We start from the raw sequence: 25,082 nt of genomic DNA, 5'->3' as shown, positions 1-25,082 counted from the left end.
TTTCAACTCCAAACCAACCTTTCGTGATTCCTACAAAAGCACTCCCAAGTCCCTCTGCACAAAGGCATGCCACGATCTTCACCATTTAAATAACATGATCTTCTATTTTTCCTTCTGAAGTGGATAACCTCACATTTACCAACATTGTTCTCCATCTGCCAGACCCTTGCCGACCCACTTAACCTACATGTACCTCTCTGCAGACTCTACACATCCCCTGGCCATAATTCTGAGAATTTTAGGCAAATGATCATAAAAGCACCTCTGCTGGAACTTCTGCCATTTCTCACAGTACCCTGAGATGCACTCCATCAGGGCCAAGGGATTTATCTACCTTTAAGCCTACCTCTTTAGTGATGGTGGTTGTTTTGAAGTCCTCACCTCCCACCACATCCATAACATCTCTCCATCATGAAGACATACACAAAATAGATGTTTAAAATCTCAGCCATTTCCAAATTACTCTATATTAATTCCTATTTTTCCATCATCCAATGGACACCCTTTTCTGCTTTATATAATCATAAAAAACTTATACTGTTTTTTCATATTTTACATGCTGGTTTACTTTCATAATCTATATTTTTCTTTATTTTTTTAAGTGGTTCTTTGTTGTTTTTCGAAGTTTTCCCAATCTTCTAATTCCTCACTACTCTTGGCAACTTTGTATGCATGAGCTTTTGCTTTCAAGGCTTCCTTTATTTCTTTATTTATCCAAGGCAATTTCCATCCCTCCAATTTACTGTCCTTGCTTTTAACTAGAACACTTTTGTTAAGCGCATTGAAATCTCTCTGACAGTATTCCACTGTTCAACTGTCCCATCATATAGCCTGTGTTCTCAGTCTACACTTGACAACTTTTAGCACCATTGTCCCCCTTGCTTAAGCACAATACATTGGTTTTAGATTGAATTGCACCCTCCATTTATATGAGAAATTCAATCATTCCGTGATCAATCTTCTTAAGACGTTTCCAAAATACAAGATCACTAATTTTACCCATCTCACTGCACAGGACCAAATCTATTGTTGGTTTAGTTACATGCTGTCAAAGAAAGCAGGCATAAATGCATTGTATGATGTCCTCCTCGGGACTGCCTTGACCAATTAGAATCGACCAATCTACATGTGTTAAAATACCCCCATGGCAACTGCCATTCCATTCTTATTTGCATCAGATATTTCTTGGTTTATTGCCTGTGCCATTACAATGTTATTATTTGCTGGCCTACCATGTATTACTGTGACAACGATGTTCTACATGGAAATAAGGAATTCCTGCTCTCACTTCTTTGCAAGAAACCCATACTGATTTTAATCCATGTTAGCAAAAACTGCTAGATTTACAACATTCCAGCAGAGGATATTGACATACCACAGTGAGAAAAATAATTGAAATTGATGGACCCAACATCAGTATTTAGAATGTGGGGGAACATAGTATTCATTCCGCCAATACACCAAAATGATGCTTGAGATTGAAGTTTCAGATCTACAGATGTTGAAAATGTTTGACATATACATAATGGTTTTAATCAAATACTTAATTCCAATGAGAACTCCTCCCATTCTTTTGAAATTTCAGAATATTTTCTGGCTGGCAATTAACAGGTAAATTAAAAGAACAAGATCATTCCACTGTGCCATAGAACCAGTTTCCTGAGGATAGAGGAGCCCAAATCAACAGCAAACTCAGCAAGACATAATACCATGCTGTTGAAATTTCTTTTCCCTCCTGATGCCTCCCTTCACATGATCATTTTGAAAATGATAAAATGACCTCAATGTTCATGATCAGCTTAAGAAACATTAACAAGCTGATTTAATCAAGGCAACCTCATGACATGGGAGACCATTTTATTCCTCCCACCCCAAAAAGAGAAAACAAATAACAATTTAGGACTAATCAAAGAAAAGTTCTATATTTCACACAGAGAATAGGACTATGTTTCAAAGTCAAGCAAATTACACGGCATAAAATGCAGGAAAATTAAGAAATTAATCCAAGATTATAGACTATAATACTTCCATAGTATTCTGTAAAGTTGCTAGTCATTAGGTAACATTGACAGCAGGTCACGCCAGGGATTGTGTCTCACTGATGTCAAGGCAATTTAGAAATAATAGTCATAAATAGTTGGAACTACATTACTCTGCCTATCTTGTGAAAAACTGGATTTTCCCATAACTTTGTTTCTGAACATTCAGAAATTTGTCAAGTTGCTTCATAAATATAAATTAGACTAGCCAAAATTGGGTTCGTATTTTATGTCACAAGACCTTATTACACGATTAACAGCTGCTCAACCTCACAAGTACATTTCAGGATTAATTTGACTTTTATAGTTTCATTCCTTAGGTCGTAGATTGTTCTAACAAAGTTTTTGTTTAAATTATGTATTTTCAAATTATTTCCTTTTAATTGTGTTTTTCACCATAAATCTAATTCTTCTTTGTCTCCATTTCTCCCTCTATCTAAGTTGACTCCAACTCATCTATTTCATTTGCCATCATTCAGGATGCAGCTTAATCTTTAATTTTAATTGATTCTGGAGATATTGTGTTGATTAGGCATTTGCAAGGTCTCCTTCACCACTTTATCTTCTCATATTGTCAACAATATGGGGTGCAAATAAATTGGAGCTTAAAGAATAACATCTAACTAATATCTAAGTTTTGCATCATTTCAAAAAGAACTCAAAGGTTGTAAAACAATTCTATGGGAAATTTATAAGGATTCTTTCAACTCAATATGCCAGTGTTCTTATTACCATGGTTAAGTTGTTTGTTAAATGATATCAATAATCAGACATAATTCTGTTATTATATTATACGAAAAATATTTTTACCTAGAACTTCAAGTTATATTTTTCTGATACTGATTGAAAATGTTACTGAGTAATTGCTTGACTTTTATGGATGGTTCTATGTGGCCAGTGCTCAGCATTGTCAATCCACCACTGTCCACAAATCCAAGGCTTCTTCAGTTTATTACTGTTAAATCAATTTTTCATGTTAAACTGAAAAATATCATATTAATTGGAATATTAAATAAATTTGGTGACATCATTAAGAATACATTATAAGTGTATCTCCTTTATATTAATTTTGTAAAAAGACAAATAATGTGGATACTCACATTTTGGCACATCTCCAGTACTGGATGCAGATACAGTTCTACTCCTATCTTGCGATGGACTACTGTCTTCATGCTCTGTCACTGTTGATCCATCTGATCCACAAGCTGCAGATTCTAAAAGCTTGGAAAATACAGACTCAGACATTTCAGAGAATTGAGACTCTGCACTCTTATTCTGTCCATTTTGTACATCTCCATTAAACTGTCCATAAGGATTATTATAAGTTAAATTCTCAGTATTCGGTCCATCAACTGGACTATCTTCTGTATTGGGACATTCATCATCATCCTCATCCTCCTCATCATCATCTTCTTCCTCATCACAAAATGGCTCAAGTAAAAATGGGCCATTTTCAATGTGCCCATTTGTTTTCAGTGTTTCATCACATTTTGTATCTGTCCTGGTAACTGTATTTTCTACTTCATCTTTTCCCACATTTTCTTTCTCTGTATCTTCTTTTTCTTCCTGATCATCAACTTCATCTAGTAAGTTAATAAAATAAAAGGTTTATGTTAAATCAAACAAATAGATCTAGGGAGCATACTCCAATAAAAATAAGACATAATGCAAACAAAATTGACTCAAAAAGATTAAAGGATAAGAAATTAAGCGAGTGGATATATCAGAAAAAAAGTTTATCTTCAAAATGAATAAAATGATGTTCAATTTTGTGGGAGAGAAGTACTGTTTAATAAACTTAACTAATGTAAAGTTCAAACTCACGTCTATGAAATTTGAAATGAGTCATACAAAGTTAACCCAAGATCTATTTTTCTAAAAATAGAGATCAAAACAAATTCATGAACTGAAGTTTAAAAATGAATAATATGAACGTTGCTTTTATATACATACAGAACATTGCAAGTTTAGGAATGCCATGGTTTTTTTTAGAAAAGTCTTTTCTGAGAACACTTACTGCACTCATTATGTCGCTCCACATCTACCGCGGGATCTATCACTGTTTCCTTTAGCTCAACTACCTTCTCTCCTTCTTGGTCATTTGTTGTAACTGTTCTTAAAATCTCTTCCATCTTCTTCCTTTCTGCTTCTCTCTCCAGCTCTTCTATTTCTTGCATACGTTTCTCCAGAAGTTCTGCCTGCCTCTTTTGCTTTTTTTTCAACTTCTTCTTTTTGTTTTTAGACATCTTTCCTCCCTAAAACATACAGAAATTACACATTAAAACAGAGGAAATGAACATTATACTAAAAATAGCAACATTAAAAAATAAAAATTTGATATGAAATTTTAAAAAAGTTTTTACTTAAAATTTTTGAACACTTTCTGACACCCTCCTTCTGTAAACTCTATTGAAGATAGAAAATTAAATGCAGTGAGGTTGAGCCTAGAAGAATTCAAGACTATATATCTGATGATAATATTTTTTTTCTAAAATAAACTATGGTAAACCATCATTGAAAATAATGAAGAGGAGAGTGAAGGCAAGGCTGACTCGGTGGTCACAAGCAGGTGCATTGCAAAGTTGGAGTGAGGATAAGACATGTTCGAGAAGGAGTCACAGCAAGGTCAAGACAGTGGTTGAGACTGAGTTGTGTGCGCAGTGGTGGAATTTTGAAGCCTGCCCACTGAACCAAGAGTGAGGTTTGATTGATCCAAGTGCCAGATTGATTTGTAAAGGTTGGGCACAGGCCGGAATATGGTGGCAGGGTCCAGGCCCAGAGCATATCAAGTGTCAGGGCCTGGGTCTAAGAGTGAGGAACTACCCGATGTCTGGATGATTTAAATGCAGAACCAAGTGGATTAAAAAGGTAGGATGTCAGGAACAGATGCGAGGGTCGGGACGGTCTTGCTCGCTGCTCCATGATGTTTGCTCTGGGTCTGCTCCAGATGCTCTGAGCTTTGTGTCTGCAAGCTCCGCAACATTTTGTTCTACTGTGTGATGAACTGAGGCAGAGTTTGTGGGCCTGGTCCAGCTGCTCCAGGCTTTGTAAATACGGACTCACTTTCGTTCTGAATGCTGTTGCTTTCTTTTATTGTTTGTATGATTTGTATTTTTTTCTCTCTCCATGCATTGGGTGTTCGTTGGTCTTTTTTTAAATAAGGTTTATTTTGTGTTTCTTGTTTTGTGGCTGCCTGTAAGGAGACAAATCTCAAGGTTGTACAATTTACACATACTTTGATAATAAATGTACTTTGAACTTTGATTCTCTGTCTTTATCATTTTCTTGAAGTGCAAAGGGAAATTTAAAGACAATACAGTAGTAAGTGGAACACATGATGTTAACTTAATTGTTTATGAAATTGCAGTTCGAGTGAATGCCACAGTGTTTTATTACTCCTGAAAATTACATCCAGGTCATAACATACAATAAGTTTAATACATCTGGTGCCTTTTTGAATTTCAGGATGTAATTAATGCATTTTTTGGTACTTTAACTGATATAATACAGGGAAACATGCAAACCAATTTGTGCAAAACAAGATCCCACAAATGATCAAATAATTAAATTTAATCATATTGTGGAAGGTCACCAGGACATCTTACCCACCTTTTCTTGAATAATACTATTGGATATTTTGAAAACATTGGAAGAAGCAGGCATTTTTTCAGTTTAACATCTTATCCAAAATTTAGTAATTCTAATACTCCACTGTTTTCTTAGTATTGCAGACATCCCATCTCTCACGAAAGTTCCGGGAGTCACTTGCATATTGATAGCGGCTCCCTGATGCCCGCAAATTATATACAATATCCCAGAAATCGATTATTTTGAAAGAGGGAGGGGGGAGGGTGAGAGTGCGCGCACAAGATTTGAAGATGTCAGTGAGTAGCTGTGCCCACTCCGAATATTCAATCTGGGGTGCTGTCTAGTCCAGCAGCCTTACAAGAGTTGACCCCCTGCAAATCCTTTTCACGTCTGCTGCTGTTACAGACAATGGGTGTTCACCTGGAAGGAAGGGGTAGCTTTCATGGCTGGCACTATGTTGCATGCCTTGAAATGTGCATAGGAGGGAGGTGTCATTGGTACAGACGATGCTGTTTTTCCTTGCATAGTCAGTAAAGCCCTCGATTCCCAGCCACATTGTTATCAGAGAGGTATTCCAGATATTTTGTGCATAAGAGGTCTTTGCTCTTTTGATGCCCAAGATAAGGTTTTTCCTGGCTACTCTGAGAGCTGTTCCATCACTATACTTGAAGTTAGTGTCCCAGTGAAGTAGGGACTGCACCTCTGCGTTCAGCAGCACTTCTGGTGGGGCCCTGAGATTATCATTCAAGGTACCAATGTCTTCAATGCACTTGCACATGCAGCCAATGAAAGAAGAGGCATATTCTTCGAGATCTGTGTCTTCTCTGTTTGTGGCGGCTTCCTTGAACATCTGCCTGTTCAAAACAGTTCTGAAGCTTAGAGGTTTCCTCATAAGATCATACAGTGATGGCCCTTGACTGGTTTCTCCATTTTCAGCTGAGGTCAGTATGCTGGGCTTAACATTTTGGAAATTAGGTCAGAGGATCAACATGAGGGGATGGTATGGCTATGTAAGAACTGGTTCTGTTTGTGTAAACATGGTGCATTTTATTTTCACCTTGCAGCTAAGGTGACATGCAAGGACTAATGAAAGCCTTTCAGGAGAAGCACCATTTTACCAGTCCTTAACATCCTCAATTTAAAGGGGAATTTAATTTTAATTCCACGTCCCATTCCCATTCTGATATGTCTATCCATGGCCTCCTCTACTGTCAAGATGAAGCCACACTCAAATTGGAAGAACAACACCTTATATACCAGCTGGGTAGCCTCCAACCTGATGGCATGAACATTGACTTCTCTAACTTCTGTTAATGCCCCTCCTCCCCTTCTTACACCATCCCTGGTATATTTAGTTTTTTCCCCCTCTTTTTTTCTCTCTTTCTGCCCATCACTCTGCCTGTTCTCCATCTCCCTCTGGTGCTCCCCTCCCTCTTTCTTTCTCCCTAGGCCTCCCATCCCATGATCCTTTCCCTTTTGCCAATCATCTTTCTGTCTCTCAGCTTCACCCCACCCCCTCAGGTCTTCTCCTATCATTTCACATTTTCCCCTCCCCCTCCTACTTTCAAATCTCTTACCATCTTTCCTTTCCGTTAGTCCAGACGAAGGGCCTCGGCCCGAAACATCGACAGTACTATAGATGCTGCCTGGCCGACTGCGTTCCACCAGCATTTTGTGTGTGTTGCATAAAAATAGCAGATTTGTGTTTTGACTTCAGGGCACTGTTTATGGCAGGGGCCCATGCTGCTCCCCTTGTGCACAAGTAAAATAAGAAGAATGCTTGAGTCGTAAGAGTTCATGTGATCTGGGGCCAGTTATTTCAATTGTTTTAAAGATACCTTAAGGATGTCAAAGGCAGGAGCAGAAGTGAAGATAAGATCCCACTACCTATTAAATGCTCCCAACTGTGTGTATCTCAAATGTCTCTGACACCATGTCCAGCTTCTTCACATGTTGCTTAGCTACTAAGCCCAGTAGAACAGTTTCTACTGACAGGAGATGGGGCAAAACGCAGGTTAGTAGTGCCTTAAAATCAGTTGCTTCAGGCAGATGAGGCTCATCAGCTGTGGATAGCAACCCATGCAGAAGGAGAGCTCTGATTTCAAACTTCCACTGCCTTGTGGTTATATCCACTCATGGAGAAGGCTTCATGGAGATACCTGGCACTGAAGTTGCTAAGGTAATTCCACATTGAGTTCAACATTGACTAGCAACTTCTGCAATGCTGCTGATACCAAACTGTATCAGTCTCTGCTGCTCCGCTGCATGAAGAGAGGGAGCCTTCTACACAGGCAACAGCTTGTTCGCCATATTGTTTTACCTGGCACGCAGGGTCGAGCCCGACCAATGAAGGGACCTCTGAGGCCTTTGTCTCAGTTATTCTAAATGCATTATCAAAGTATGTATGCGGTATACAACCCTGAGCTTCTTCACCTTCACAGACAGCCACGAAACAGAGAAAAGCCATAGAACCCATTCACTTTATTTATTATCAGTGATGGCAGTTACTTCGACTCCCTAGTAGTCTTGGTGACATGTTGGTGAAATTTTGGTAAAATGCCCTGCAAGTTAACAATGATTGAAGTCTCCTGTAATTATGAATACTGTAAAACTTTATTTTCTGAGGCTATGCTCTCTGGTACTAGACTCACCCACTGTAGGAAACACCCTCTCCACATTCACTCCATCTGGGCCTTTCAATATTCAATCGATTTCAACGAAATACCCCCTCATTCTTCTAAACAACAGTGAGTACAGACCCAGAGCCATCAAATGCTTCTGCTATGTTAAACCTTTTATTACCAGAATAATTCTCATGAAACTGCTCTGAATGCTCTCCAATGCCAGCACATCTTTGCTTAGATACTGCTCAGAACTGTTAACAATACTCTTAAGTGCAGTCTAACCAATGCCTTATAAAGTCTAGGTGTAACCAAGAAATCGGTACTTTTTTACATTCTACTTGGTCTTGTTCTAAAATTCAAACTTTTTGGACAAATTTAAGAGTTTTATTGGAACACAACTTCCACATAATCCAATATTATTTTTACTAGGCGATATTGAAGGGATAAAACCGAAACCCAAATTGAATAAATATCAGAAAGACTTTATAAAAATTGCATTGGCAGTAGCCAAAAAGGCTATTGCAGTTACTTGGAAATCGGATACATACTTAAGTATAGATCGTTGGAAGAAGGAAATTTATGGCTGTATTCCACTTGAAAAAAATATTTACAATTTAAGAGATAAATATGAAACATTTTTGAAAATTTGGCACCCTTATTTACAAAAGACAGGATTAAATATATAAGTGCTCCAAAGATGAAATAATTGGTTATTTGGGGAAAGAAATAAATATATATATATACTAAAGTTATTACGAACTCCATGGAGCATGTGGGGATCTTCCGATATCCAGGCACACTTTCTTTCTTCCTTTCTTTCTTTCTTTTGGGTTAAGGGGAGGGGGGAAAGGGTATATATATTTTTTTTCATATATTTTCTTTTATTTCTGTAATTATTTGAAAATTCAATAAAAAAAGTTTATAAAAAAAGTCTCGGTATCTCATCCTTGCTCTTACATTCACTGAAACATAACATGAAAAGAAGTGGTCCCCATACCGAACCTGCCAGTCAGCCAATCTTCTATCCATGCTAGTATCTTTCCTGTATTACCATTGGCTCTTATCTTGTGGCATCTTGTCAAAGGTCTTCTGAAAATCCAAGTACACAATATCCCTGACTCTTCTTTGTCTATCCTGCCTGTTATCTACTCAAAGAATTCCAACAGATTTGTCAGGCAAGGTTTTCCCCTTCAGGAAAGTATGGTGACTTTGGCCTCCAAATACCCCAAAATGTCATCCTTAATAAGATGTTGATCTTCCCAACCACTGAAGTCAGGCTAACTAGCCAATAATTTCTTTTCTTCTGCCTCACTCCCTTGTTAACGAGTGGAGTGACATTTGCAACTTTCCCATCCTTAAGAACCATTCCAGAATCTTGAGATTCTTGGAAGATTATTACTAATGCCTCCACAATCTCCTCCGCTACCTCCATCAGAACCCTGGGGTGAAGTCCATCTGGTCTAGTAGACTTATCTATCTTCAGACCTTTCAGCTTCCCAAGTACCTTCCTCTTTAGCAATCGCAAATACATTCACATCTCCCTGCTGACACTCTCGAACTTCCAGCATACTGACAGTGTCTTCCACAGGGAAGTCTGACAAAGAAACATTAAGTTCATCCACCATTTCTTTGTGGCCCATTACTACCTCTCCAGTGTCATTTTCCAGTGGTGCAATATCAACTCTCCCTCTCTTTTAACTTTATATATCTGAAAAAACTTTGATATCTTCTGATATTTTTGGCTAACTTACCTTCATATTTCATCTTTTTTCTCCTTATGGTTTTTTTAGTTGCATTCTTTTGGGTTTTTAAAAGCTTCTCGATTCTCTAATTTTCCACTAATTTTTGCTAAAATTTTATGCCCTCCCATTTGACTTCACATGGCTGCCTCATCCTCTCTTTAGAATACCTCTTTTGTCGTAACTAGACAGGAGGTTCTTGGAAACTGAAAGGTCTGAAGGTAGATAAGTCAACTGGACCAGATGCTGTACACCCCAGAGTTCTGATAGGGGCAGCTGAAAAGATCATGGAAGCATTAGTAATGATCTTTCAAGAATCCCTAGATTCTGGAATGGTTCCAGAAGATGAGAAAATTGAAAATGCCACTCCTCTATTCAAGAAGGGAGAGGGGCAGAAAAAAGGAAACTACAGGCCAGTTAGTCTGACCTCCATGGCTGGGAAGATGTTAAGAGTCGAATATTAAAGATACTTGAAGGCACATAATAAAATAGGCCATAGTCAGCATAGTTTCCTCAAGGGAAAATCTTGCCTGACAAATCAGTTGGAATTCTTTAAAGAAATAACAAGCAGGGTAGACGAAGGAGAATCGCTTGATGTTATGTCCTTGGATTTTCAGAAGACCTTGAACAAGCAATGAGCCCATGGTATTACAGGAAAGAATCTAGCATGGATAAAACAGTGGCTGGTTGGCAGGAGGTAAAGACTGGGGATAAAGGACGCCTTTTCTGGCAGGCTGCCGGTGACTAGCAGTGTTCTACAGGGGTCTGCACTGGGACCAGTTCTTTTGACATTACATGCTAATGATTTGGATGATGGAATTGATGCCTTTGTTACAGTTTGCAGATGATATGAAGATAGATGGAGGGACAGGTAGCTTTGAGGAAGTAAAGAGGGTACAGAAGGACAGTTTAGGAGAATGGGCAAAGAAATGGTAGATGGAATAGTGTCAGGAAGTGAATGGTCATGCACTTTGGTAAAAGAATTGAAGGGATTGACTATTTTTTCAAAGTGGAGAGAAAATACAAAAAACTGAGGTGCAAAGGGACTTGGAAGTGCTTGTGCAGGATTATTTAAAGGTTAATTTGCAGGTTGAGTCTGTGGTGAGGAAGGCAAATGCTAAGTTAACATTCATCTCCCCTTACTGCCTTGTTTGGTATTATTGCAAATGATGATATAACTTTAAATACTCCTAACCTACAGGTTTTAGTTTTTACCTCTCTTTTAGCAAGGAGAGCAATCTTACTTAAATGGAAGGAGTCTACCCCTCCTACACATCTTCAATGGCTACGTGATATTATGCCTTATTTAAATTTAGAGAAGATCCGCTGCTCAGTCTTAAATTCGAAACAATCTTTTTATGGTATCTGGGGACCTTTCCTAAATTACTTTTCCAATTTATAAAGTTTAACAGTGCACAGACTTTTATGTATATTTCTATCTTCTCTTCTTAAGCGAATATGTTTTTTTTCTAATTATCCATTATCATCCATCAGCTTTTTTCTTTGGTAGTTGGTAGGGGGTTGACTTTTTTTAATAAAAAAAATTTGTTTTATGATGTATGACCTATCTTTAAATTTTTGATTACAAAGTGGTATACCTTTATGTGATATGCTATAACATTTTGATCAATTTTATTACAATATATGAATGTACACAATTTATGTTGAAATGTGTCTATGTGTTGCACTCTGTTAATCTTGTTTTTTCTTCTGAATAAAAATATTGTAAAAAGAAAGAAAGAACATTCATTTCAAAGGTCTAGAATACAAAAGCAAAGATGTAATGGTGAGACTTTATAAAGCACTGGTGAGGCCTCATTTGGAGTATTGTGAGCAGGTTTGGGCCCCTTATCTTAGAAAGGATGTGCTGAAACTGGTGAGGGTTCAAAGCAGGTTCATGAAAATGATTCCAGGATTGAGTGGCTTGTCAATTGAAAGGCTTTTGATGGTGTTGGGCCTGCATTCACTAGAATTCAGAAGAATGAGGGCATGACCTCATTGAAACCTATCAAATGGTGAGAAGTCTTGATAGGTGTGGAGAGGATGCTTCCTATGGTAGGAGAGTCTAAGACCAAAGGACTCAGCCTCAGAATAGAGAGGCATCCTTCTAGAACAGAGATAAGTAGGAATTTCTTCAGCCAGAGAGTGGTGAAACTGTGGAATTCTTTGGCATAGGCAGCTGTAGAGGCCAAGTCTTTATGTATATTTAAGGTAGAGGTTGACAGATTCTTGATTGGTAAGGGCATGAAGGGATATGGGGAGAAAGCAGGAGATTGGGGCAGAGAGGAAAATTGGATCAACCATGATGAAATAGTGAAGCAGACACAATGGGTCAAACTGCTCCTATATATTATAGTCTTGTGGTCTCTTCATTCTTGGGATGTGTCTATCCTGCGCCCTCCGAATTGCCCCCAGAAACTCCAAATGTCATCCCTGCTAGTGTCACCTTCGGTTACACTTTGGTTAGCTCCTGTCACATGCCTCTGTAATTCCCTTTACTCTACTAAAATACTGATAGATCTGACTTTATCTTCTCTCTCTCTCTCTCAAACAGCACAGCAAATTCTGTCTTATTATGATCATTGCCTCCCAAGGGGTCATTTACCTAAGTTTCTTAACAAAATCTGTTTCATTACACAACACCCAATCCAGAATTGTCTTTCCCCTATTGGGCCTATTGGGCTCTACAAAGGCATCTTATACACATTCAACAAATTTCTTCTCTTGGGATCCAGCACCAAACTGATTTTTCCAATCTACTTGCATATTGAAATCCCCATGACTATTGTAATATTGCCCTTATTACACATCTTTCTTATTTCCTGTTGAAATTTATTTTGTTCCTCCTGGCTTCTGTTCAGAGGCCTATATCCCAGCAGGATCTTTTTACTCTTGCAGTTTCTTGACTCTACCCACAAGGATTCTACATCTTCTGATCCTATGTCACCTCTTTCTAAGGATTTGATTTAATTTTTTATCAATCATACTACCCTACCCGCTCTGCCTACCTGGGTATCCTTTCGATACAGAGTACATCCTTGGATATTAAGCTCCCAACTATGATCTTCTTTCAGCCAAGTCTCAATAATGCCCACAACATCATACCCGCCAATCTCCAACTGCTCTACTCTACTTTATTCCATATACTATATGCATTCAAATGGAACACCCTAACTCTTGCATTCATCACCATTTTAAATTCATCACCCTTATTTCACACTTCACCTCATCCTACTGACTGCAATTCTGCCCATCATCTGCATGTCCATCCTCATATCTCACTACATACTGCATCAACTTATATCCAACTGCCCCATTCTCAGCCCAATCACAAAGGTTTCTATCACCCTGCAAACTTAGTTTAAACTTTCCCTAACAGCTCTAGCAAACCTCCTACAAGGATATTGGGCTCCTTCTGGTTCAGGCATAACCAATCCTTTTTGTATAGGTCAAACCTTCCCCAGAGGAGATCCCGACGATCCATAAATCTAAAACATGCCCTCTGCACCATTTCTTCAACCACGCATTCATCTGCTAAATCATCCTATTCGTGCCCTGACTAGCACGTACCACTTGGGAGTATTTCAGAGATTACTAACTTGGAGGTACTGTTCTATAGCTTCTTCCCTAACTCCCTAAACTCACTGTGCAAGGACTTCTTCCTCCTTTCTACCTATGTCTTTGGTGCCGATGTGCACCATGACCTCTGGCTGCTCACCCTATGTCTTGAGAATCTTCTGCAGTGATTCCAAGACATCCTGGATTCTAGCATCTGGGAGGCAATACACCATTCTGGCATCTCTTTTGCGGCCACAGAGCCTTCTGTCCATCTCCCTAATTATCAAATCTCCTATCACTATCACTCTGCATGACTTTATCCTTCCCTGCTGAGCCTCAGAACAAGCTACATTGCCACTGACCTGGCTACTGTTGCTTTGCCCTGTTAGATCATGCTTCCCATCCCCACAGCAGTATCCAAAGAAATATACTTGTTGCTGAGGGGAATGGCCACACAGGAACCCTGCACTGACTGCTTACTCCCCTTACTTCTCCTGGTGGTCACACATCTACTAGCTGAAGCCTATACTCTGGATGCGACCACCTCAGTAAAAGACATCATAAAGATTTCAGCCTTCTGGAAGAAAAGCCAAGGAAAAGCAATAAGAAGAGGGGAAAAGAAAACAGATTGAAAAGGAAAAGATTCAAAAATATACAAAAGGAAAAGAGAAAAAAGATAGCCTACAAAAGAGGGAACAGAACAAATGAACAAATAATGTTTTTCATGTTGGAGGATTACCAATCAAATTTTAAAAATTGGAAAGATAAACAAAATCTTGATCAAAGAAAGTAGTTTTAAAGACCATGAGGGAGAAAGGAATTAACAAAAACGCAGAGAGATTTGGTGAAGGATAATACTATCAATTACAGTTATTCTGAAGATTATTAAGAGGGAGAAATGAATATGAGCGGTATAACATAAGGGAAACAGGATAAAGAAGAATCTTATTTTTATTTTCAGTCAACTGTAGATTTTTAAGTCAATTGAAGTCAGGCAGCACAGTAAAAAATGGGTAAATTTGGTTTTGAGCACCAAAGCCTCAAGTTTCTGGAGAGTGGAACAAGAGAATTCAGCAAGGAGTACACTAGAAACATCAAGGTTTGGGATAACAAAAGTGTAAATCAGGTTTTCAGTAAAAAGCTAGAGTAGGCAAATGTATGTTTTCATGGAGGAAGAAAACAGCTGATCTCAGTATTTATCCCTTAACAATGGAGTAGCTAAGTACAGATTGTAGCTAACCGAAGGGAAAAAGTGAAGAGTGCAAGTGAAAGGAGAAAGATAACATTAGATCTTAAGTGGGAAAGACAGCAAAAAAGGTGAAGGGACAGCAACAAAAATATCCAGGGTGATGGAAATGAGAGTAAAAAAGATAGGACAATACAAAGGAAGTGATCAATTCTGTAGGAAAGAAGTGATTGAGATAGTTTGGAAGAGGTGTACAATACTTGATCCACAACAGGAAATCACAAAGGGAAAACTTTGAACAAGTCTATCTGTAAAATAATAATATTTTAATGGAAATAAATTTGAAAGTTACAAATTTCTCAATTGTATTTATACCAGGCAAACTTTTTTTGTAAATTCTAATGAGTTCCCATCACTGTAAAGATCCTTTGGACGGGAAAAACAGGAAATTACTCACCAGTTTCTGCTGTGGGGCAGTACTCACTGCAGAAATAAAAAAGAACAGCAAATTGAAATAACATGATACATATCAACTATGCTGTTTACTTTATAGTTTAACATTTTCTCATTAATAATACTGGAGACAAAAGAAGAAATCTTGCATTTTAAAATATATATTTTTAATCAAGTTTGTGATTTTTCAGGTCATATATCCTGATCTCATAACCTCAAAATATACAGTAGCAAGAGACCAGGAGTTTCCCAAAGACAGTCCTCACCCCTTTCAGAAGAGCCATAAGGTTTGGCTAACTTTAAAAATGCTGAGAAGCTAAACAGAAGCAAAAGTACACGGTGATATACCTATCTCGAGAAATACTTATTATAATGTGAATTTTATATTACTTAGTTGTTATTCTTTATTTGCTCACTTACTCCTTTTCCCCCACCAAAATGAGAATATATATATGTGTGTGTGTGTGTGTGTGTGTGTGTGTGTGTGTGTGTGTGCGCGCATATATATGTATGTGTGTAATGTGTGTATGTATATTACATATATATATATATATATATATGTATGTGTGTGTGTGTGTTTGTATATATATATATATATAGATAGATATAGGAGGAGTACACGGAAATCTTTTCTGTGTAATGGATTTGTTCACTGAATTTTATGAATACTGCAATGGGGGCCCTCAACTCACAAATAGGAGGGGTTATCCCCCACAGCTAGACATTTCCTCTAGCTCAACGGAGGGTCATTTACTAGAGACCTCAGCCATGGAATCACACATTTGTTGCCATTTTTGTTATTATTTGAGTTTCTTGGTTCTTATTTGTTCAGGGAGTAGATCGATTAAGTTTTATTCTAATTTCAATGATACATTGACAGATAAATACAGATGGCTAAGGACGAGGTAAAATTCATTTCTTTTAATGTAAATAGGCTATTAAATCCAATCAAATGTAAGAGAATTTTATCCAAAATGAAAAAAGAACAAGCCCATGTAGTATATTTACAGGAAACACATTTAAGTGATAATGAGCATAAAAAACTAAAGAGAATGGGCTTCAACTAATCTGTTTTTCTCCTCATATAAATCAGGACATACGAGAGGAGTTGCTATTCTCATCTCAAGTAAGTTAAATTTTGAAAAAATATTCGAAATGGGAGATAAAGAAGGCAGATAAATTCTGGTAAGGGGGAATATCAATGGCAATTCAGTTACTCTATTGAATATATATGCACCCCCAGGAAGTGATATTGGTTTCTTTCAGAAAACTACTGATATTATGGAAACGGAAACAGAAGGTCTCCTGATATGTGGGGGAGACTTAAATTTACAATTACAACCAAACTTAAGACTCTTCCAATAAAAAACCCTCTGAAACAAAATCTTTACATAAGAAAGTTAATACACTTTTTGAGGATGTTGGTTTAATTGATATATGGAGGGACCTTTTCCCTGATAGAAGGGATTACACTCATTATTCTGCTCCACATCCTGTATATACAATAGACTATTTCATGACATTTGGAAAAGATAAAGACAAAATAAACACCTGTGGAATTAGGACAATGGATGTAAGTGACCATGTACCTATATACTTATCTGTTGATTTTGACCTACAACCAAAGAATACTATTTGGAAACTAAATTCAAGTCTACTCAATGATCTGTACTTTAAGGAACAAATTAAAAAAGAAATTGGTCTCTACTTAGAATTTAATGATAATGGAGAGGTTTCACCTCCCATTTTATGGGATACTCTGAAGGCGGTCTTAAGAGGGAAAATTATAGTGATATCTTCATATAAGAAAAAAATAAGGAATAAAATATTAGAGGAATTACAAAATAGGCTGAAGGAACTAGAGAAAAAACACAAATTGAATTTGGCACAGGATACATAAGGGGAAATTAAAAGAATTAGGAATGAAATAAATAATTTGGCTATGCAAGTAATCAGGAAAAACTTAATGTTTCTGTAACAGAGACATTTATGAAAGTGGATCGAAATCTATGAAAATACTGGCGTGGAAACTGAAAAAAGATAACTGAAAAAAAAGATAGCTGAAAATACATTCATAGAATTAGGGACCCCAAGAACGAAAATGATAAAAAATAAGCTAAGTGAAATTCAAGAGGCTTTTGAAGTGTTTTACAAAATGCTATATTCCAAAGTTCCAGGAGGAAGCATAACCCAAATTGACAACTTCTTGAATTCTCTAGAGTTACCCATTTTAAGCGAAGAACAAAATAGAAGGATGACTGCTAACATAACTGAAGTTGAATTAAAAGCTGCAATTAGTAGGCTTAAATTAAGCAAGTCACCTGGATCAGATGGGTATACAGCAGAGTGGTACAAAGAATTTAAAAACGAGTTAATTCCTGTTTTACTCCCCACACTGAACTGGGCTCTAAAAAAGGCACAAATGCCACCCAGTTGGAAGGAAGCAATAATCTCAGCTTTACCAAAAGAAGGCAAGGATAAAATGGAATGCAGGTCATTTAGACCAATATCCGTTCTTAATGTAGATTATAGGTTTATTTACCTCCATCATGGCCAAACGATTAGAGGAGTTTCTACCCATACTGATACATAATGATCAGACAGGTTTTACACGCAACGCCAGACTAAGACAATATACGAAGGACACTTCACATTATGGATCATATACAAAAAAAAAAATCGAAGCAATAGTGATAAGCGTGGACACTGAAAAAACATTTGATTCAGTTAATTGGAATTTTCTTTACAGAGTTTTACACAGATTTGGTTTCCAAGACAATTATTAAAACTATACAGACACTATATGACAATCCTACTGCTAGGATTAAAATCAATGGATATTTATCAAATAGTCTTACCCTAGAAAGGGGCACGAGACAGGGTTGTGCATGGTCACCACTACTCTTCGCGCTATATCTGGAACCATTAGCTCAATACATCAGACAAAATGAAGATATCAGGGGAATTACTACTAAAGGGACACAGCATAAATTGGCTTGTTATGCAAATGACATTTTGATCTATCTAGGGCAACCAACATACTCTTTACCTAATTTGATGCAATCCTTTGAACAATATGGTCAATTATCAGGATATAAGATCAACATAGATAAAACCCAATTACTTTCATATTACTATAGCCCACCAAGAGAAATTGAAAGTCGATACCCCTGGGCATGGCACACAGACTCTTTCAAATATTTGGGCATCATTATGCCAAAAGATTTGGCAAAATTATCAGAATGTAATTATCAGCTTCTATATAAAAAAATTAAGGAAGGTGTGGCAAGATGGAGCCTGATTCCTTTTTTCAGTCTCAGTTCAAGGATTGAGTCTATTAAAATGAATATACTGCCCTGACTGTTATATCTCTTTCAGACCCTACCAATAGAGATTAATCAAAATCAATTCAGTGAATGGAACAAGATGCTATCAAGGTATATTTGGCAGGGTAAAAGGCCTAGAGTTCGTCTCAAAACTTTGCAATTAGCAAAGGAAAAGGGGGGATGGGGCTTGCCTTCTCTTAGAGATTATTATTTTGCAGCACAGTTGAGAGCTGTGATATATTGGTGCAAACCATCATATGACGCTCAATGGAAAAACATTGAGGAGCGGGTACTTCCCATCCCCATACAAGCAATTTTGGCTGATAACAACCTGCAAAGGTACATAAATACTATTGATAGCCCATGGGTGAAATTGACTCTTAAAATATGGAAAAACACTATAAAAGAATATAATCTAGAGGGAGATATTGCAATTCTTAAATGGTGTGCATATGACTCTGATTTTACACCAAATAAAATGGATGCTAGATTTAAGGACTGGACAGCTAAAGGAATAACAGTTCTTTGCAACATAATGAAAGAAGGAACACTGTTCAGTTTTGAAATGCTTAAAGAGTAATACTTATTAGAAAAACAAGATTTTTATCAGTACTTACAGATGCGACAATATGTTAATAAGACGCTTAAAAATGTAACCAAGGTAAATACATGCTTGATAGAGCTCTTTAGAAAAGCATATAATTCAGATAATGGTAGTAGAATCATTTTAAGCATGTATAAGGGGTTGTCAAATCTTAAAATACATTCGACTTCATACATTAAAACAAAATGGGAGAAGGAAGGAGGGATAATTATATCTGAGGAAGAATGGACAACAATATGGAGATATCAATGGAAGTGTACCAGTTCACAGAAATGGAGGGAGTTTGGATGGAAAAACTTGATAAGATATTTTATTACACCCTCTCAGAAATCCCATTATGATAGTAACCTCCCTGCTTGCTGGAGAAATTGTGGAAATCAAAATGCAAATCATTATCATATTTTTTGGGACTGCCCTGTTATCAAAAACCATTGGAGGGGGATACACAATGCCCTACAAGACATCTTCAAATGTGAAAAACCCTAGGAGAGTAAGACCATATATTTTGGATATATACCTCAAGAATGGTTGAAAAGAGATAAATATTTAATGAATATACTGTTGGTGGCTGGTAAAAAGAATCTTACTAGGAAATGGTCATCACAGGAGAGACCAACTTTAAATACATGGATGGAAATTACAATAGACATTTACAAAATGGGAAAGATAACAGGATCTGTTCATCATAAGCTGGAACAATTTGATTCATTTTGGAAAAATGGTTTAACTACATAATGCCTCATAGGCCTGATTTTATTCTCACAAATCTATGAATCTGTTGTAAAAAAAATCACTCCCTACTTGTACATAGTTCTTTCCTTTTGCTTGTTTTTTCTTTCCACTCTTTTCTATAAGTGTATACCCCAGATAAATACTTTGTGGAGATTTTGTGATATATATGATTATATGATATATATGTACAATGTCTGAAATAAATCTTATGGAAATGTTTGTTTGATGAACTTCAATAAAAAACTAAATTACAAAATATACAGTAACTTCATTAGGACCACCAGGCAGCAGGAGGTGTATTCAAAGGATTGTTCATCAAACAATTCCCTAGCAGGAAATCTTTTCTCATCTTGAGGTCCAAGATCTGGCAGGCAGAACCCCAGCACATCAAGTTAATGATCCAGGCTGTGTATGACATCCTGCCTAGTCCAGCAAACTTTTTTGCTGCAGACCAAAGCGAGGCATGATCATGTCATCTCTGTGTTGTTAGAAGGATCCTGGAACACATCATTAGCAACTGGCCAAAAGCCTTGGGAGAAGACCGTGCAACTGACACTATTCCAGGTGCTGAAAGCAGTGGCAGTAAGTATCTCATTGGCCATGAACGAAGTAGGCACCTCCAGCAACTCAGAAAGCCTTTGTCAAAACTGGAGACCAATCACAGCCTCAGTCCAGATCACCAGCAGGCTTGTTCACATGGTGTCTGTCTGACAATTGAGAGATGATCTTGGCAAGAAATTAAATTTCCTGACTTAATCGCATTATCATCACTGAAGCCTGACAAGGTTATTCTGTCAGAAATCTTGAAGCAGATGGTCATGGTAGAACAGTAAGTGCCTTGGAAGACTGGACTGATGGGGCTTTTGAGAGTAAGAAAGAAACACCAGGAGCTGATAGAGCAGTGTCAGAGACAAGGGTGGAGGGCATGATGCAAGCCTATAGAGATGGGGTGCAGAGTTTTTGGTGGCTGCTCACTATGCAGAACGTACTCTCTCTCCTTGCTATTATAGGGGCTGCAAAAAAGAGAGGCATCAGGACCATCACAGAGGCTACTGAGCAAGCCTCCAGATTGCTAAGTATTAAGTGGTATGACACCTGGACCAATGCTGCTGGGACACAAGCCAGGGCCCGAATCCTGGCCGAGTCACTTGGGTGAAGATGTCTGATGTTGAAAGACCCAAAAAATCCCAGATCAGTTTTTTGGTTGACAGCTGTGTCAGTTTAGCACTTATAAGAAACAAAATAAAACTTATCACTGCACACACAAACACCTACTTTGAGCCTGTGGGCAATGTTGGGGAATCTATGGTGAAGTTTGACCAAACTCTAGCACTAGCAAGCGATAAAGCACTATTAAAACATGTTAACCAATATCCTCTTGACAGTTAACACAAACAGCTTCACAGATTTTAAATAAAAATGTATAAATGTCTTCATCATCTCTGTTTTGCCATATTGTTTGGTATTCTGCACCCAGGAAAGTGAGGTGGGGGGGGGGAGGAGATGAAATTTGAGTCACTTTGCACCTCTGATTTACTCGCAGGTTTAATCATTGGTAAGGAAGGCAAATGCAATGTTAGCAGTCATTTCGATAGGACTAGAATGCAAGAGCAAGGATGTGATACTGTGGGTTTATAAGGCATGGGTTAAACTGCGAGGAGCATTGAGAGCAGTTTTGGGCCGCTTGTCTAAGAACAGATGTGCTGCCATTGGATAGGATACAGAGGAGGTTCACGAGAATGATTCATGGAATGAAAGGGTCAATGCACAAGGAGCATTTGATGGTTCTGGGTTTATACTTGCTGGACTTCAGAGAATGGGGGGGGAGGGGTTGTCTCATTGAAACCCATCAGTATTGAAAGGCTGAGATAAGAGTGAATGTGGAGAGCATGTTTCTTATAGCAGACGTGTCTAGGATCAGAGGGCACAGCCTCAGAATAGAGGAACACTATTCAAAACAGAGGTGAGGAGGAATTTTTTTCTAGCCAGAGCTGTGAAATTCATTGGCACAGATGGCAGTGGAGGCCAAGTCATTGAGTATACTTAAAGCCGAGGTTGAGAGGTTCGTGTTAATTTGGCCATCAAAGGTTATAAGAAAAAGGCAAGAGAATGGTGTTAAGTGGGAATCTACAGTATATCAGCCATGATGGAATGGTGGAACAGACTTGATGGGCTGAGTGGCCTAACTCTGCTCCTATGTCATATGGTCTAAATGCCAAAGCGTAGCTATTTCTATCTTCTCTTTCCTTTTCAGGGTTCTTTTGTAGACCCTGACCTGGAGTTACAAGATGACTTTGATTCTTTGCAGAAATGGGACCCGCTCTCAGGGCCTCACGACCAGCCACTTTTCAATATGCCAAGGACGCAGCCTAGAATCCTTCAGGGTGCCGGATTTTCGTGGCTCTGGAGGCAGGCAGATTCGAGGCTGGTGCCACAACCTAATATGTGTCATGGGAGTACATAGAAGATTGAAAGCAGCGAGCTGGCTGCTGGCTGTATGCCCAGAGAGCCAAGTTCTTTGGACACAGAGCTCAGAAAACGCAAAGCAACAGACTTTTAACACCATAAATCAGCAAGTTATTTTGTTATGTCTCCTCTCTCACTGTGAAATGGGGAGACCTGTTTTTCCCTTATTAGGGAGAGAGAGTCTGTGGTATATCGAATACCAGGTGAATGGTACTGCAAGTCTGTGTCTTTAATGATGCTTTGCTGCACCCTTGAGTGCTCGGTGAAGGGTGAAGATGCTTTTTTGCTGGTAGGGGGGATTGTTTCTGTGCTGCTGCTTATGCTTGGGAGGGAGAGCTGGTGGGGGCTTTGGGGTTCTAACATTTAAGTGCACTCCTCCGTTTTTGTGGACGTTTGCAAAGAAAAAGTATGTCAGGATGTCTATTGTATACATTTCTCTGACATTAATTGTACCTATTGAAACCTATTGAATATCAGTGCTGCAGAAATTAAATGGATGCTTAAGTAAATGCAGAAGAGGCCAGAACTGTTGCTGAGCAGAGATTCAGTAGGTTGCAAGGCTGAAGGAAAATACAGATCATAGAAGGGGAAGGACCATGGAAGACAAAGATAAGAATGAATTTTGAGGATATGTTTACTTCGGAGCCAGGACAACTGAATTTTATATGACCTCAAATTTGCAGCCAACAGAACAAGGAAGAATGGCCCACCGTACATAGTAATAGTGAAAGTTAGTGGTATCAAAAGGCAAGAATGAGTGCTTTACCAGCACGAGTTGACTTAGCTATCAGTACAGAGATATTGCGTGCTAAGACAAAAGCACTCAAAATGACATCATTATGAGGCAAGAAACAACAGAATCAATGAGACAATAAGATGGTTTAGGATTCAGACTGATGCCAAGCATAACACTGCAATTGGTGGTCAGGGAATGCAGCTCGTGATGATGACTGATGACGTAATTCTGGCTTTTTTGTTCATTCTGCTCTGATGGTTTGAAAAAGAACCCAGCAATTTAGAAGCAGGGAAGAGTGCTGAAGGAGGTGATGTGAGCTGCTGCTAAAGTATAAAGGCAAAAAATTAACAACTCATTGCTTTTTTTGTAATGTTACTAACAATCTTGATGCACAACTTTCTAGTCGAACTACTGAAGTGTACAATTTCTAACCACAACAATGTGAAACTGCTTTGAATCATAAATTACCTGCTGAGCCAGAAGGTGGTGGAGCACCTGCTTTCTGCCACTCTGTTGCTTCCACAGCCATCCGTCGAATATAAGATTCATCTACACACATTAAGATATTTTCTGGTTTTATATCTGTATGGATAATCTTGCATTTGCTGTGTAGATAATCCAAACCCTGCAAGACCTATTAGCAAACAAAGCCAAGAATATGATTGGTAGTTTCTCATTTTTGTTAAATACTGAATAAACAAATCTATATTTTTACACTGTTCACCATCATGTTTCAGGAAAAGTTTCATCAGTCCTCAAATGTGTTCACAAGAAGTGCACACTACCAATATCTTCATTTACAAAGTGAGTCTTTTATCCCCATAAATACAAAATTTAATTCTGGCATGCTGATACTTTACTGAATTAAAGCTCAGTACTTGCATTGACAATACAGTAAATAGACTTGGAGCAAAGTTTCTTTTGCCAGTCATGATTGCAAATTTGCACTGCCCTAGTTGTTTTAATCCAAAACAAAACGCAGTCAAAACAAGCAATAATCAGTGTGAAATGAAGACAAATGGAAAAAGTCCAGGCTGCTCATTTCAAATGCAGTTTTTATTTCACTGGGCAAGTGTTCACCTTAAATTCTTGAAATAGCTCATTCCAGCTTGATCCAGCCTATCTCCCCAAAAGTCTGCCCAATTTCCATTTGCCAGTATGATTTTGTGAACAAAACAAGAAAGAGTAATTTTTTTTTAACAAAAACCTCAGCCCTTTACTTCCATGACAAGCTAAAAGCAGTTGCCTTACATTGACATTAGTTCATCAGACCCTGTCCCTTGAAGTGAACACAACAATGACAGTGTTTGTGAATTATATAGAGCAGTTTCTACTATGAACAATACGTGTTATCTGTCACCACTTACATTAAACCACATAGCCCCCCCCCCCCCAGAATTCACCAAAACCAGTATTAAGAGTCTTTCTGGAGCTCATATAAGCTGGCCAGCTTGGGTCCCTTGTGCCTTGGTTGGAGTAACATGAGGTTTCCCTGGCTCATACAGGGGTATGCTGACATGCACATGGTCATGTTTTGATGCAAACGGTATGGTAGTGGAACTATCCAAGTCTTGGTGGGCCAATCTACAGGCAATCTACAGAAAAACATTCAGGTTCACCCTTCCAACCCACAATAAAATTCTTTTCACCCCATTCCAAAGCACAGAACTTGTCAACTTAAGGGGGCTTGAATGTTTGGTGATGTGCATGTTGGTGGACCAACAAGGCAGAACACAGGTCAACTGGAATCCAAAAGTGTTGTATGCCATGATGTGAGGAAGGAATAGGTGTAAAAGAACTGAGTTTACTGAGGAAAGTGAAATGCTGCTGAGACACTGACCAGACAGTCATGGCATCAGGAATAAAACCACACCCAATACCCATAGCAGCTACGGAGGAGTGCAGGTCCTCTTTTGAGGCCATTCTGAGCCCCAGCAGAGCCCACGGGAGACGATCATGCCCACAACTGTCTGTCAAGGAGACCCAGCCCTCAAGGAATGGTGAAACTGCTCAGACAGGCCATTGGACTGC

The 25,082-nt window shown here is 38.3% G+C and overlaps 1 protein-coding gene across 5 annotated transcripts in view; it reads right to left on the bottom strand.

Moving 5' to 3' along the window:
• Positions 1-25,082, bottom strand: part of LOC132403659 (SRSF protein kinase 2-like) — a 227,168-nt gene that overhangs the window by 54,636 nt on the left and 147,450 nt on the right. For all 5 annotated transcript variants that reach the window (XM_059987182.1, XM_059987180.1, XM_059987181.1 and 2 more), the window contains 4 exons: positions 23,520-23,685; positions 15,192-15,217; positions 4,057-4,294; positions 3,140-3,622 (listed from right to left, as the gene is read on the bottom strand). In XM_059987182.1, coding sequence (XP_059843165.1) covers positions 3,140-3,622; positions 4,057-4,294; positions 15,192-15,217; positions 23,520-23,685 — 913 coding nt within the window. The remainder of the gene's footprint in view (positions 1-3,139; positions 3,623-4,056; positions 4,295-15,191; positions 15,218-23,519; positions 23,686-25,082) is intronic.

This window comes from Hypanus sabinus, chromosome 13 (genome assembly GCF_030144855.1).
Source record: "Hypanus sabinus isolate sHypSab1 chromosome 13, sHypSab1.hap1, whole genome shotgun sequence".
Taxonomy (NCBI): Eukaryota; Metazoa; Chordata; class Chondrichthyes; order Myliobatiformes; family Dasyatidae; genus Hypanus; species Hypanus sabinus.
Note: the sequence above shows the minus strand (reverse complement) of the source record. Positions and strands in the feature narration are given on the sequence as shown.